Source organism: Mobula birostris, chromosome 9 (assembly GCF_030028105.1).
Source record: "Mobula birostris isolate sMobBir1 chromosome 9, sMobBir1.hap1, whole genome shotgun sequence".
Lineage (NCBI taxonomy): Eukaryota > Metazoa > Chordata > Chondrichthyes > Myliobatiformes > Myliobatidae > Mobula > Mobula birostris.
The window spans coordinates 65,784,476-65,800,718 of NC_092378.1; the positions used below are offsets into that span (position 1 = coordinate 65,784,476).

At 43.9% G+C, this 16,243-nt stretch overlaps 1 protein-coding gene across 1 annotated transcript in view; it reads left to right on the forward strand.

Annotated features, from left to right (window-relative positions):
- Window positions 1-16,243, forward strand: part of syt1a (synaptotagmin Ia) — a 634,808-nt gene that overhangs the window by 592,013 nt on the left and 26,552 nt on the right. The window contains exons 5-6 of the mRNA XM_072269450.1: window positions 11,374-11,499; window positions 13,256-13,423. Of these exons, the coding sequence (XP_072125551.1) occupies window positions 11,374-11,499; window positions 13,256-13,423 (294 nt within the window). The remainder of the gene's footprint in view (window positions 1-11,373; window positions 11,500-13,255; window positions 13,424-16,243) is intronic.

The following is a 16,243-nucleotide window of genomic DNA, read 5'->3' on the forward strand; positions in this document are numbered from 1 at the left end:
TGAGACCTGTCTGAGGCTGATAATGCTCAGGTTTTCAACCTGGGAGCTGAAACCTGGGTGTGGGCAAAGCTTGCACTGACAGGAGATGCCTGACGTTATATGACTCTCGCTTTCATGAGTGCAAAATAAATAATTCTTGCCAAAAATGGTGAAAGATTCCCAGATTTTCCCTTCACTGATCTGTACATGGGTGAACTTCTATTTTCCCAGTTATTCTGCAGAACCGTTGAAGCCAATAATGGAAAATGAACCACGTTGTTTGAACAGTGGCCAATCAGCGATCCGAAGTGTGAGGAAGTATAATTCACTCAGGTTCACCAACTGATCGACTTGCACAGTTTGGTGTTTTTGAATAGCGGTCAATCAGTGATTGGCAAAAACAAATAAAATAATGCAGGGGCAAGCAGAGCGGCCATAGTTGGAATGGACAGTGTTAGAGTGGTTACTTGAGGCTTTAACTCTTCAAGGCCTCAGCAAGAAGAGGCTTAAGTGAGAAAAGGTGAAAAGCTGTCGGTAGATTCCCCACCCCCCCCCTCCAGTTTATTTATTGTTTTTCTTCATTATATTTGCACGGTTAATGGCAGGCAGGATAGCTGAATACTTCTCTTGCAGAACGTGGCAAGGCAGGACGACCTCCAGTGTCCCTGACAACTACACCTGTGAGAAATTGATCCGGCTGCAGCTCACGGAGTTGGAGCTGGAACTGGATCAACTCCAGATCAGTCGGGAGGCTGAGGGGTTGATAGATAGGACATATACCGAGGTAGTTACACCCATGGTGCAGGACACAGGAAACTGGGTGACCGTCGGGAAGGGGAAAGGGATTAAACAGCCGGTGCAGAGTACCCCTGTGGCCGTCCCCCTCAACAACAGGTAAACCACTTTGGATACTTGGGATGGATGAGAGGATGACCTAGCAGAGGAAAGTCACAGCGGTCGGGTCTCTGGCACTGCACTTGACTCTGTGACCCAGACAGGAAGGGGGAGGTGAGGCAAGCTGTGCTGAAAGGAGATTTATTAGCTAGGGGAACAGAAAGGAGGTTTTGTGGATTCCTGGATGGTTGCCTCCCAGATGCCAGGGTCCAATGCATCTCAGATAGAGTCCTCAGCATTCTTAAGTGGAAGAGTGAGCAGCCTGAGTTCATGCTCCATGTAGGTACCAACGCCATGGGTAGAAAGAGTGATGAGGTACGGCAAAGGGAGTTCAGGGAGTGAGGTGCTAAATTAAAGGACAGGCCCTCCAGGGTTGTGATCGCAGGATTGCGACCTGTGCCATGTGCCAATGAGGCCAGAAATAGGAAGATCAAACAGTGTAACACGTGGCTAAAGCACTGGTGTAGGAGGGAGAGCATCAATTTTTTGAATCACAAGGCTCTCTTCCCGAGGAGGTGGGACCTGTACAATAGAGTTGGTTTTCACCTGATCTGGAGGGGGGACTAACATCCCAGTGTGAAGGTTTGCTCATGCTACACGGAGAGATTTAAACCAGAGTTGCAAGGGGATGGGAACCAGAATGCCAGAATAGACAGTGGAGAGGTTGTTAAGATGTCAGACATAGTCAGGAATCAGGAGGTTGAGCATGGCACGATTAATGTTCAGAGCTGCGTAAATTTCAATGCCAGAAGTATTGTAGGAGGGTCAGATAAGATCAGGGCATGGATCAATATATAGAATTATGATTTGCAGCTTTGTGAGACTTAGTTGCAGCAAGGGCAGGACTGGCAGCTCAATATTCCAGGATTCTATTGTTGTAGATGCGACAGAGTGGGAGGGATTAAAGAGGGAATGGAGGCATTACCAGTCAAGGAAAATGTCACGGTGGTGCTTAGTCAGGACACACTGGAGAACCTGTCTAGTGAGGCTTATGGGTGGAACTGAGGAATGAGAAAGGAATGACCACATTAATGGCATTTTACTACAGACCACCCAACAGTCCATGAGAGTTAGAGGAACTAATTTGCAGAGAGATCACAGACTGTTGCAAGAATCATAAGGTTGTGATAGTAGGTGATTTTAACCTTCCATATATTGACTGGAACTCCCATACTGTAAAAGGACTAGATGGATAGAGTTAGTCAAATGTGTTCAGGAAAGTTTCCTTAATCAGTACATAGAAGTCCCAAAGAGAGAGTGTGTGATACCTGATCTTCTATTAGGGAATGAGACAGGGCAGGTGACAGAAGTTTGTGTAGGGGAACACTTTGCATCTAGTGATCATAATGCCATTAGTTTCAAAATAAATATGGAAAAAGATAGGTCTGAGATTCTAAATTGGAGAAAAGCCAATTTTGATGGTATCAGGGAGGATACATGGATTGGGATAGGCTGCTTTCTGGCAAAGGTGCACTTAGTAAGTGGGAGGCATTCAAATTTTGAGAGTACCAAGCTTGTATGTGCCTGTCAGAATAAAAGGTAGAAAAACTGGTTTAGGGAACCTTGGTTTTCAAGAGGTTTTGATGCCCTGGTTAAGAAAAAAAGGAGACACACAGCAGGTATGGGCAGGTAGGAACAAGTGAGATACTTATGGAGTATAAGAAATGAAAGAGAACTCTTAAGAAAGAAATCAAGAAGGCCAAAACAAAGCATGAGGGTGCCCAGTAGAAAAGGTGAAGGAGAACCCTAAGGGCAAGTGACGGAAGTCTGTGTAGGGGAGCACTTTGGTTCCAGTGATCATAACACCATTAGTTTCAATTTGATCATGGACAAGGATAGATCTGGTCCTAGGGCTGAGGTTCTGAACTGGAAGAAGGCCAAATTTGAAGAAATGAGAAAAGATCTAAAAAGCGTGGATTGGGACAGGTTGTTCTCTGGCAAAGGTGTGATTGGTAGGTGGGAAGCCTTCAAAGAAGAAATTTTGAAAGTGCAGAGTTTGTATGTTCCTGTCAGGATTAAAGGCAAAGTAAATAGGAATAAGGAACCTTGGTTCTCAAGGGATATTGCAACTCTGATAAAGAAGAAGAGGGAGTTGTATGAAATGTATAGGAAACAGGGAGTAAAGCAGGTGCTTGAGGAGTATAAGAAGTGCAGGAAAATACTTAAGAAAGTAATCAGGAGGGCTAAAAGAAGACATGAGGTTGCCTTGGCAGTCAAAGTGAAGGATAATCCAAAGAGCTTTTACAGGTATATTAAGAGCAAAAGGATTGTAAGGGATAAAATTGGTCCTCTTGAAAATCAGATTGGTCAGCTATGTGCGGAACCAAAGGAAATGGGGGAGATCTTAAATAGGTTTTTTGCGTCTGTATTTACTAAGAAAACTGGCATGAAGTCTATGGAATTAAGGGAATCAAGTAGTGAGATCATGGAAACTGTACAGATTGAAAAGGAGGAGGTGCTTGCTGTCTTGAGGAAAATTAAAGTGGATAAATCCCCGGGACCTGACAGGGTGTTCCCTCGGACCTTGAAGGAGACTAGTGTTGAAATTGCAGGGGCCCTGGCAGAAATATTTAAAATGTCGCTGTCTACGGGTGAGGTGCCGGAGAATTGGAGAGTGGCTCATGTTGTTCCATTGTTTAAAAAAGGATCGAAAAGTAATCCGGGAAATTATAGGCCGGTAAGTTTAATGTCAGTAGTAGGTAAGTTATTGGAGGGAGTACTAAGAGACAGAATCTATAAGCATTTGGATAGACAGGGACTTATTAGGGAGAGTCAACATGGCTTTGTGCGTGGTAGGTCATGTTTGACCAATCTATTGGAGCTTTTCGAGGAGGTTACCAGGAAAGTGGATGAAGGGAAGGCAATCAATATTGTCTACATGGATTTCAGTAAGGCCTTTGACAAGGTCCCGCATGGGAGGTTAGTTAGGAAAATCAGTCGCTAGGTATACATGGAGAGGTGGTAAATTGGATTAGACATTGGCTCAATGGAAGAAGCCAAAGAGTGGTAGTAGAGAATTGCTTCTCCAAGTGGAGGCCTGTGACTAGTGGTGTGCCACAGGGATCAGTGCTGATTGTTATTTGTCATCTACATCAATGATCTGGATGATAATGTGGTAAATTGGATCAGCAAATTTGCTGATGATACAAAGATTGGAGGTGTAGTAGACAGTGAGGAAGGTTTTCAGAGCCTGCAGAGGGACTTGGACCAGCTGGAAAAATGGGCTGAAAAATGGCAGATGGAGTTTAATACAGACAAGTGTGAGGTATTGCACTTTGGAAGGACAAACCAAGGTAGAACAAACAGGGTAAATGGTAAGGCACTGAGGAGTGCAGTGGAACAGAGGATCTGGGAATACAGATACAAAGTTCCCTAAAAGTGGCATCACAGGTAGATAGGGTCGTAAAGAGAGCTTTTGGTACATTGGCCTTTATTAATCAAAGTATTGAGTATAAGAGCTGGAATGTTATGATGAGGTTGTATAAGGCATTGGTGAGGCCGAATCTGGAGTATTGTGTTCAGTTTTGGTCACCAAATTACAGGAAGGATATAAATAAGGTTGAAAGAGTGCAGAGAAGGTTTACAAGGATGTTGCCGGGACTTGAGAAACTCAGTTACAGAGAAAGGTTGAATAGGTTAGGACTTTATTTCCTGGAGCGTAGAAGAATGAGGGGAGATTTGATAGAAGTATATAAAATTATGATGGGTATAGATAGAGTGAATGCAAGCAGGCTTTTTCCACTGAGACAAGGGGAGAAAAAAAACTAGAGGACATGAGTTAAGGGTGAGGGGGGAAAAGTTTAAAGGGAACATTAGGGGGTGCTTCTTCACACAGAGAGTGGTGGGAGTATGGAATGAGCTGCCAGATGAGGTGGTAAATGCAGGTTCCTTTTTAACATTTAAGAATAAATTGGACAGATACATGGATGGGAGGTGTATGGAGGGATATGGTCCGTGTGCAGGCCAGTGGGACTAGGCAGAAAATGGTTCAGCACAGCCAAGGAGGGCCAAAAGGCCTGTTTCTGTGCTGTAGTTTCTATGGTTTCTATGGATTCTACAGATATGTTAAGAGCAAAAGGACTGCAAGGCACAAAGTTGGTCCTCTGAATGATCAGAATGGTAAATCTATGCGTGGAGCCAAAAGAGATGGGAGAGATCTAAAATGACTTTTTGCATCTGTATTTACTCAGGAGTCGGACACAGAGTCTATAGAAGTGGGGCAAAGTAGCAGCAGGGTTATGGAAACAACAGATCTTAGAGAGGAGATGGCGTTGCCGTCCTGAGGCAGATCAGGGTGGATAAATCCCCACAGCCTAATAATGCGTTCCCTTGGACCTCATGGAAGGCAAGTGTACAAATTGCAGGGGCCCTAGCAGAGATACTTAAATCATCCTTAGTGACAGGTGAGGTACTGGAGGCTAATGTTGTCTCACTGTTTAATAAACCAGGAAATTATAGGCTGGTGACCCTGACATCAGTAGTGGGAAAGTTATTGAAAGGTATTCTAAGGGACCAGATATGAGTATTTGGATAGATAGGGACTGATTAGGGACAGTTAGCATGGCTTTGTCCATGGTACATTGTGTCTAGTCAATCTTATACAGTTTTTCAAGGAAGTTACCAGGAACGTTGATGAAGGCAAGGCAGTGAATGTTGTCTGCATAGACTTTAGCAATGCATTTGACAAGATTCCACATGGGAGGTTGATCAGGAAGGTTCAGTCACTTGGCATTCAAGATGAGGTAGGAAATTGGATTAGACATTGGCTTTGTGGGAGAAGCCAGAGAGTGGTAGGAGATGGTTGACTTTCTGACCAGAGGCCTGTGACTAGTGGAGTGCCAAAGGGATTGAAGCTGGGCCGTTGATGTTTGTCATCTATATCAATGATGATAATGTGGTTGACTGGATCAGCAAATTTGTGGATGACACCAAGATTGGAGATGTAGTGGACAGTGAGGAAGACTGTCAGAGCTTGCAGCAGGATCTGGACCAGCTGGAAAGATAGCAGATGGAATTTAATGCAGACAAATGTGTGGTGTTGCGCTTCGGTAGGACCAACCAAAGTAGGTAAAACAAAGTGTGGTAGAACAAAGGGATCTGGGACTACAGATCCATAATTCATTAAAAGTGGCATCACAGCTAGATAAGGTTGTAAAGAAAGTTTTTGGCACATTGGCCTTCATAAATCAATGTATTGAGTGCAGGAGATGGGATGTTATGTTGAAGTTGTATAAGATATTGGTGAGGCCTAATTTGAAGTGTTTTGTGCATTTTTGGTCACTACGTACAAGAAAGATGTAAATAAGGTTGAAAGAGTACAGAGAAAATTTACAAGGATGTTGCTGGGTATAGAGGACCTGAATTATTAGGAAACATTGAATAAGTTAAGACTTTATTCTTTGAAACGTAGAAGATTGAGGGGAGATTTGATACAGGAATACAAAGTTATGAAGGCTGTACATAAGGTAAATGCAAGCAGGCTTTTTCCACTGAGGTTGGATGGGACTACAACTAGAGGTCATGGGTTAAGGGTGAAAGGTGAAAAGTTTAAGGGAAATATGAGGGGAAACTTCTTCACTCAGAGGTCGTGAGAATGTAGAATGAGCTGCCACTGCAGGTGGTCCATGTGAGTTGATTTCAATGCTTAAGGGAAGTCTGGATAGGTACATGATGGTAGGGGTATGGAGGACTATAGTCAGATGCAGATTGATAGGATTAGGCAATTTAAATGGTTTGGTACGAACTAGTTGGTCCAAAGGGCCTATTTCTGTGCTGTACTTTTCAATGGCCCTATGACTCTATGTCTAACTGTGATATCATCAGACCTGGGACAGAGTCTGAATAGAAATCTTAAGGCTTCAAATGACAGTCAAAATAATCATATTTTAACATACACTTTACTAGGTATACCTGTACACTGGCTCGTTAATGCAAATATCTAATCAGCCAAACATGTGCAGCAACTCAATGCATAAAAGCTTGCAGACATGGTCAAGATATTCATTCGTTGTTCAGACTGAACATTAGGATGGGGAAGAAATGTGATCTAAGTGACTTTGACTGTGGAATAATTGTTGGTGCCAGGCGTGATGGTTTCAGTATCTCACAAACGGCCGACCTCCTGGACAAGTCTTTACAGTTTACGGGGAATGGTGTGAAAAACAAAATCATCCAGTGAGTGGCAGTTCTGTGGGTGAAAATGCCTTGTTAATGAGAGAGGTCGGAGAAGAATGGCCAGACTGGTTCAAGCCGACAGGAAGGCAACAGCAACTCAAATAGCCATGCGACGCAACAGTGGTGTGCAGAAGAGCAGCTCTGAATGCACAACGCACCGAACCTTGAAATGGATGGGCTACAGCAGCAGAAGACCGCAGACGTACACTCAGTGGCCACTTTATTAGATACAGGACGTACCTAATAAAGTGGCCACTGAGTGCATTCTAATTTATAATAAGTAAATTGTGCTCTATAATTTTACCTTACCTACAGACATCTCTGAAAAGTTACTATGTATTTGGAGAAGATTTTGTGATAACAATTGGACAGTTCTATAACGTTTTTATTATTATGATCCTTGACAGATATTTGCCAGATTTCTCCCTTTCTAGTTTGTGTGTGTTTGATATAATTTGTATTTCTTCCTTCTCTGCCCTTCTTCGTCCATGTTGTATCTCATGACTATATCTGGACTGTCCACTGGGGTAGGTTGCTCTTGTTGTTTGGTTGCATAGACCTCTCTGCCTTGCACCCCTGATACGTGCTTCCTTCAGTAAGATAGCTTAGTCCTTTCACAACTTTTGAGGCTGAACCGACTTTGATTTGAAGAACAATAGACCTTTCACTCAAAACTCACTGTCAATTCTGAGGTAAAAATGATGAATGTGAAACCCTGCCCAAATTTGCTATTGATGTGCTGGAACTTCTAATCCTCCAGTTGTACACTTGAGCACATTTTGGCCAAGAATTGTTAACTGATTGTCCATTTACTTTCTTTTTTGATCCTAAAGTTCACGGAATCAGAGAACATTCACAATCCAGGAGGTTATTTTATGTTGTGCCAGTAGGAACAGAGCTATGTCTTATGGTCTTATGATCTAACTCACTCCAAGCTTCCAACACCAAAGACACAAAGGTTGGAAGATGAATTGTCACTACAAATTGCCTCAACTGTGCAGGTGGGTGGTGGAATCTGGAGGGGTTTGATGAGAATGAGGAGAGAATGAAATGAGATTTGGTGTGAATATGTGGCCAAAGGTCAAGCACAGATTCAGTGGACCAAAAGGCCTTTTCTTTTGCTGTAGGACTCCATGTCTAAAAGCATGCAGACATGGTCAAGAGGTTCAGTTGTTGTTCAGAATAGGTCCCTACTCTTCAGATACTGTCTGGATATAAGCCATAGGAACAGAATTGGGACATTCGGCCTATCAAATCTGTTCTGTTTTTCCATCATGGCTGATTTATTATCCCTCTGAACCCCATTCTCCTACCTTCTCCGCATTACTTTTGATGCCCTGACTAATCAAGAACCTATCAACCTCCACTTCAAATACACCCAATGACTTCTCCTCTGCAGCCATCTGTGGCAATGAATTCCACAGGTTCACCACCCTCTGATTAAAGAAATTCCTCTTCATCTCTGTTCTAAATGGACTTCCCTCTATTATGGGGGGCTGTGCCCTCTGGTCCTAGACTCCCCCACTATAGGAAACATCATCCCCACATCCACTTTATCTAGGCCTTTCAGATTTTGATAGGTTTTATTGAGATCCACCCCCCACTATTTCTTCTAAACTCCAGCGAGTACTGGCTGACAGCCATCAAACACTCCTCATATGTTAACCCTTTCATTCCTGGGGTCATTCTTGTGAACCTCCTCTGGGCCCTCTCCGACACCAGCACATCCTTTTTTAGATAAGGGGCCCAAAACTGTTCACAGCACTCTGCGTGCAGCCTGACCAATGTTTCACCCTTGCTTTTACATCCTTGCTTTTATATTCTAGTCCATTTGAAATAAATGCCAACATCAAATGATATAATATGAGGAGCACGGGTGTGTGTCCCATCACATCAGACAGTACCCTCCAGATCCACAGATATCCACCTGGAGGAAAATGTCCTCACCTCCTCTCCAATGGTTTTACTCGTTATTTTGAATCAACAGGAAACAATTCTTTCCCATTTACTTTATCTCATCTATTCGTAATTCCCCTTGCCTGTTATTCCAAGAAAACAATCCCAGCCTGTCCAATCTTCACTTAAAGCTAAAATTTTCCCGAATCTTAAGAAGGCTGGAGAATGGGGGCGAGGGAGAAAATAAATCAGCCATGATTGAATAGCACGTCCTACTCGATGGGCTGAATGGCCTCATTCTGCCCCTATGACTTATGATCTTGGCAGCATCTTCACAAATTAGCCCCGAAGTTGCTTTCGGTTCTGTGTTGGGGGCCGACCCTGCAATTTTCAGACAATTGTACTTGTAGAAAAATATCCAGATAAGTTTTAAGACCATAAGGCCATAAAACATAGGATCAGAATTTGGGCCTTCAGCCCATCAAGTCTGCTTTGTCATGCAATCATTGCTGATTCTTTATTTATTGAGATTCAGTGCAGAACAGGTCTTTCCAGCACTCTGAGCTGCGCCACCCAGCAATCCTCCGATTTAATCCAAACCTTCTCACGGGACAATTTACAATGACCAATTAACCTATCAATCAGTACATTTTTGGACTGTGGGAGGAAACCAGAGCACCCGGAGGAAACCCATGCAGCCACGGGGAGAACGTACAAACTCTTTACAGGCAGTGGCGGGAATTGAACCCCGGTTGTCAGTACTATAAAGTGTCCTGCTAACCACAATGTTACCGTGATTTTTCTGAATCCCAGGCTCCTGCTTTCTCCCCATAATTCTAAACCTCTTTACCAATCAAGAATCTGTCAAACTCTGCCTTAAGTACACCCAATGACTTCACCTCCACAGCCCTCAGTGGCAATGAATCCCATAGATTCATTGCACTCTGGCTGAAGAAATTCCTACACATTCTAGTTTCAAAGGGACGTTCCTTTATTCTGAGTCCGCGCCCTCAAGTCCTTGGCTCTCCTACTGATGGAAACATCCTCTCCACGTCCATTTTATCCAATCCTTTCTTCATCTGGTAGGTTTCAATGAGATCCTCTTACCCCACCTCCATCCTTCTGAACTCCAGTGAGTACAAGCCCAGGGGCATCAAGTACTCCTCATGCTTCAAGCCTTTCATTCCTGAGATCATTCTTATCAACGTAACGTAGAGGGCTGTGGATTCTTACTGAGTATATTGAAGGTTGGAGCTGGACAGTATGAAAAGCAGAAAAGCAGATGACGGTGGGAAAGTCGGTGATTGAAGACTTACAGAGCATAGAACCAGGTCCCTCACACCACCATATCCACACCACAAAGAACATCCTCCCAATCCTCTACAGTGCCAGCAGATCTCCCGTTGAATGTGGAGCCCCAAAATTTCTCTCAATTAAATCCAAGTCAGGTTTTCTGCTAAACTAATATCGTATTACACAGCCACAGATGACAACCTTGGCTTTGTACAGCAAGCTTGCCTCTGTGCCCTGTCCTTCTTGGGAATAGTGCCATGGGATCTTTTATGCCCACCTGGCAGAGTAGAGAGAACCTCGGTGTTACACCCATCTAAAGGATGCCCCAAAGCGAGATCTGAGATGGTCCAAATGAGGTTAGGGAATGTCACACTGTCCCATTCACCAGCACCTCCCCTGCCCCCGCATCCCACCCTAACCATAAGCAAAATTGCCTGATTATCCCTTTGCAATATAAAGTACAAATTATGATATAAAATTTCACAACCTCAAACTAGGATCTGGAAATTCTATTGTGATGTAAAACGTGCTCTGTGTACATTCAAGACACTGTTGACGAGTGAAACTCATCTATTATCTAAAAATCTCAAGTTGGTTCCAAAACACGAACTCTAAGCTTGAATAGTGTTTAGGATCAATACGTGCTTTGCTTAGGGAAGTATTCCTGCTCTTTAAGCACAAATAAGCCTAAAAATGAGAACTTTCTCAGATGGAACCTGTTTGGTCCATAGTTTTGATTAGAGGAGTAGCAAAGTTGCACATGTATAATGTTACTTATCTTCACCGCATGTAATGCTGGACTCAGTTTTGATATATTGATACGGTCTTGCTTGTTAACAGCTTGTCATAGTCCCAACTTCATATCAAGATATCGTCACCGGTTTGACATTTACCTCCCAGCTTTAGGTCAAGTTTGCAAATGTAAAGCATTTGCCTGTGGGGTTGTGGACTTGACTTTAACTAATGGCTGATTCAAAACCATCTCAAGTTTGAAGCCCCACTCTGCCCTGCAGTTAATGTTAACCATGTCATTGCTGGCTGCTTGTAGTGGCTTTTTGGTCAAATTGGAGATAGAATGCCCAGCTGTAAGTTGGTATTAAAGGAATGAGCAATGACCTGTGTCTTTCCCACATGCAGGCTCTGAAGGACGAAGATGATGATGCGGAGACGGGACTAACGGCGGATGCTAAAGAAGAAGAGAAGGAGGAGGAAAAATTGGGCAAACTCCAGTTTTCCTTGGACTATGACTTCCAGAACAATCAGGTGTGGTCAAATTCCTCCTTAACACATTATCAAAATTCAAACATTGTCTCTACAGGCAGTCCCCAGCAGATCTTCATCCCTTTACCTTTTCCACTTATCACCTCCCAGCTTCTTCCTTCCCCCACCCCACCCCCCTCCTCACCTGGTCTCACCTATCACCTGCCATCTTATACTCCTCCCTCTCCCCACCTTCTTATTCTGGCTTCAACCCCCTTTCCTTCCCAGTCCTGATGAAGAGTCTTGGTCCAAACTCTTCTTTATTTGACTGCTAATTCCTCCCCGTGCTCCTGACCTGCTGAGTTCCTCCAGCAGAGTGTTTGTTGCAGATATACTGTACTGTTCTCAGAATTTCTTTGACATGATCACACACTTTCAGGAGACCATGTAGTGTTCTTCTCAACCACGTGCACTTTTTAGACAACAGATATATCACAAATCATATGCCCTCCTCCTTCCCTTTCTTCCATGGTCCTCTCATATTAGATTCATTCTTCTTCAGCACTTTTCCTTTTCCTCCTATCTTCCCAGATCCTTACCTTATCCCGTCTCCCCACCCACCCACCTATCTTCCCCCCTTCCCAGCTTCTGCTCCCCTCCCTCCCCCACCTTCTTATTCTGGACTCTGCCACCCTCCTTTCCAGCCCTGATGAAGTGTCTTGACCCAAAACATCGACTGTTTATTCCCCTCCATAGATGCTGCCTGACCTGCTGAGTTCCTCCATCATCTGGGGAATTTAATGGATCAGGGGATGATAAGACATCCAGTGGGTTACCCACATTAACCCACGTGCAAACTCTTTCCAGGTAGTGGCGGAATTGAACCCTGGTCGCTAGCACTGCAATAGCATTACGACAACCTCTATGTCCCCGTACCACTGCTGTAATCTACTTCTCTCTAACATAGCCATCTTGGCCAACTTGATTTTCCCAACACCCACCTACTCTAGGGATAATTCGCAGCAGATAATTAAGGCACAAACCAGGGTTTCTTTAGGATGTGGGAGGAAGCCACACCACTGTGGGCAAACTCTCACAGTCACAGAATCAGCCCTCAGAACTACTGTATCAGTATACTGTATGACAGTGCCATCCACTGCAACAGCTAGGGTCTCTTGATGACCTCCCATTTTAATTCCACTTTCCATTCCCACACTGGCATGTCTGTCCACGGCCTCTTCTCCCACCATGTTGAGGTCAGACATAGACTGTAGGAGCAACACAGCATATTCCATTTTGGTAGTCTCCAAACCCACAGCATAACCACCGATTTCTCTAATTTCCAGTAACCACTCCACACTGTCTCCATACTTTTTCTCCTTTTTTTCCTTTTTGTCCCTGTTACTCCTTCTCATTCCCTTCCCCTACCCCTCATCCTCACTTTCCTCCCTCTGTTTCCCCTCCTCCCTCTCAAATATCCATGGTTCATTACCCTCTCCTGTGAGATTCCTTCTTCAGGCTTTTGCATTTTCCACCTATAGCTTCCCAGATTCTCACATAATTCCCACTTTCCTCCCCCTTCCCCACTCTCCTGCCATCCTGCCTCCCCTGTATTCACCTGTCACCCCACCACTTTCTACTCCCCCCCACCTTCTTATTCTGGTTTCTGCCCCCTATCTTTCCAGTCCTCATGAAGGGCCTCAGCCTAAAGTGTCGACTGCACTTTCCCCTCCTTGACCTGCTGTGTGCCTCCATTTAAGTGTGTGTTACCAAAGATATGGACGTTGTTCAATGCTCTTTCTCGTGCTTCACACCACAGCTAATCGTGGGGATTATTCAAGCTGCCGATCTCCCTGCCCTCGACATGGGAGGGACATCTGACCCCTACGTGAAGGTCTTCCTCCTGCCTGACAAGAAGAAGAAGTACGAGACGAAGGTCCACCGGAAGACTTTGAATCCAGTTTTTAATGAGTCCTTCATTTTCAAGGTAATGTTTTCCTGTTCTTGCATTCACCCAGGCAACTGAACCCATCCTGGGCTCGCACAAGAAATATTTCTCACACAGGGATGTTTCAACAAGTAGTTAAATGGCATTCATAGCACACAAGTTTGACCAAGTAGGCTGTTCCAGTGTTTATCTTTGTAATCAGTTGCCTCCCATCCCTCTCCCTCTTACCTATCCTGTCTTCCTATCCTTTACCACACCTGTAATTCTGCGAATGTTTTTGATCTCCTGATTTAAAGTATCTCCTGATACTTGCATTATCCAGCATAAGCTCAAGGGGCTGAATAGGCTCCTCTGCAGAGAATACTGGGTTTCTGGAATGATCTGCCAGGGGTGGTGGTAGAGGCAAATGTAATAGTGGCGATCAAGAACATCTTAGATAGACACATGAATGTGAATGGGCATCAAGCAGCATTTACAAAAATAGATACAAATTAAACATAAATTATACTTCTTTTTACACAATTGGAGTCCATTTCAGGGCAAATTGGTCATAGTGTTACAAAATTTGGAGCATTTAGTACAGTTCTGGTCACCTACCTGCAGGAAAGATATCATTGATTGAAAGAATGAAGAGAAAATTTACAAGTAAGTTGCTGGGACTTGAGGATCTGAGTTATAGGAAATGTTTGAATAGATTAGGACTGGAGCGTAAGAGAATGAAGAGAGATTTGATAGAGGTATATAAAACTATAAAGGGTATAGATAGGGTAAGGTTGTTATTGTTGGGATTGGTAATGGGGATAAGCTCCCACGACATACTAAATGCTCCCAATGGTGTGCACCTCAAATAGCCTCTGATAACTAAGTCCAGCTCCTAGCTTTCACATGCAGCTTAGCTACTAAGCCCAGTAGAACCATTTCTAATAACAGGAGAAGGGGCCGGTTACTGGCGCCTTAAAACCAGTCGCGTTGGGCAGATGGGGCTCGTCAGCCGTGGTTGGCAGCTCATCTAGGAAAACTCAGATCTCAAACCTCTGCTGCCTTACAGCTATACCCACTCATGGGGAAGGCTTCGGGAGTGAAGCCCGAGGGAAAAATCCAGAACTGGAGTCCATAAGAGAGTCCTACATTGAGTTCAATGCTGACTGTCAACTCCTGCGATGCCTCTGGTACCAAACTACCAGTCTTTGCCATTCCTTTGGGTTTATCAGATGTATGGAGAGAGGGAGCTTGCTACGTGGGCAACAGCTTACTCTCCATATCGTACTGCCCAGGCTTGCATATCTAGACAAGTAGGATGCAAGATCCATGGTCACCTCTGACTGACACAGGCCTCCAATCCAATCTTATAGATAGGGCAAATACAAGCAGGTTTTTTCCACTGAACTAGAACTAGAGGGCATAGGTTAAGGATGGGAGGTGAAATATTTAAGAGGTAACTGAGGAGGATCTTCTTCACTCAGAGGGTAGTGTGAGTGTGGTATGAGCTGTCAGCAGAAGTGGTGAATCCTCCCCCTGCCTCTCCCATTCTCTCCCCAATAAGTAGCTCCTTTAGATCTATCTCTATGAAGGCTCTTTGTCCTCTATGTTAATGTGGCTCAATGTCGTTCCTTTTTCAGTAACACACTTTGAAGCAGTCTGGGACATCTCACTACATCAAAGTTGACTAGGTAATTGGAGGGCAGTGTCACTGCTCCCTGTGTTTTCTCACACTGGTATCTGAACTCAAGGAGAAGGTGCCTATTTTCCATTTATCACTTTATTTTTCATTCACACTTGGAACGAGATACAAAGGCCTGGTGAAAGGGTCATTTGAAATAAATAACAAACTAGACTCGACACATTATACCCTGAAAACAAAATATTAACTCCCAGAACATCTCATCAGTGAATGTTGTGTCCAGGAGAGATTGACAAGTAACCTGCCACCTCATTTAATATTTCAATGTGTTGATTGCTACCGTGGATACAAACATGAGTGGGTTTGCAATGACTCAACCCCACGAGAAAGAATTTCCATTAGGTTTCTCTTTTGCTTTCTCTCTCTCTCTCAGTCTCTAAAGCCTTTTTATAGAAAGCTGCATCTCATATGTCTTATGTATGGCGCTTTGCAAACATCTCCAACCTCAGATCCCTGCCAAAACCAAAACAAAGAAATAAAAGGCAGGCTGTGAGTTGTAGAATAGTAGGCTGGTGAAGCTCTAGAGGGGAGTGCTGGCATTTTAGTCATACTCCTTAACCCGCCTTTGCCCTCCCCTTGCTCTGAAGATGACAGCCATAGAGTCCCCAGCAGAGGAACAAGCCCTCCAGCCCACAGCATTCCATGCTGACTCTTCTCAGTGCTACCATTAAGGAGGAGGTACAGAAGCCTGATGACCCACACTCAACGTTTCCTCCCCTCCGCCATCAGATTTCTGAAAGCACAATGAACACTATCTCACTATTTTATGCTTTCTTTTTCGCTCTGCTTACCTAATTTAATTTTTATATGCATTTCTTATTGTAATTTATAGGTTTTTTTAATATTGTCTATTGCAGTGTACTACTGCCACAAAATAACAGATTTCACAACATATGCCTGTGATATTAAACCTGATTCTGATTCAAGTACTTCACCTGTACCTCAGCACTGAAACTGGCCCTTCAGCCCATCTAGTCCATGCTGAACTGCTATTCTGCTCTGTCCCATCGAATGGCACCTGGACCATAGACCTCTCCCATCCATGAACTCACCCAAATCTCTCTCAAATGTTCAAATTAAACTCCCATCCAACACTTCCACTGGCAGCTGGTTCAACACTTCTGTTCTGAGGGTGTGCCCTGTGGTCCTAGACTCTCCCATTATTGGAAAGATCCTCT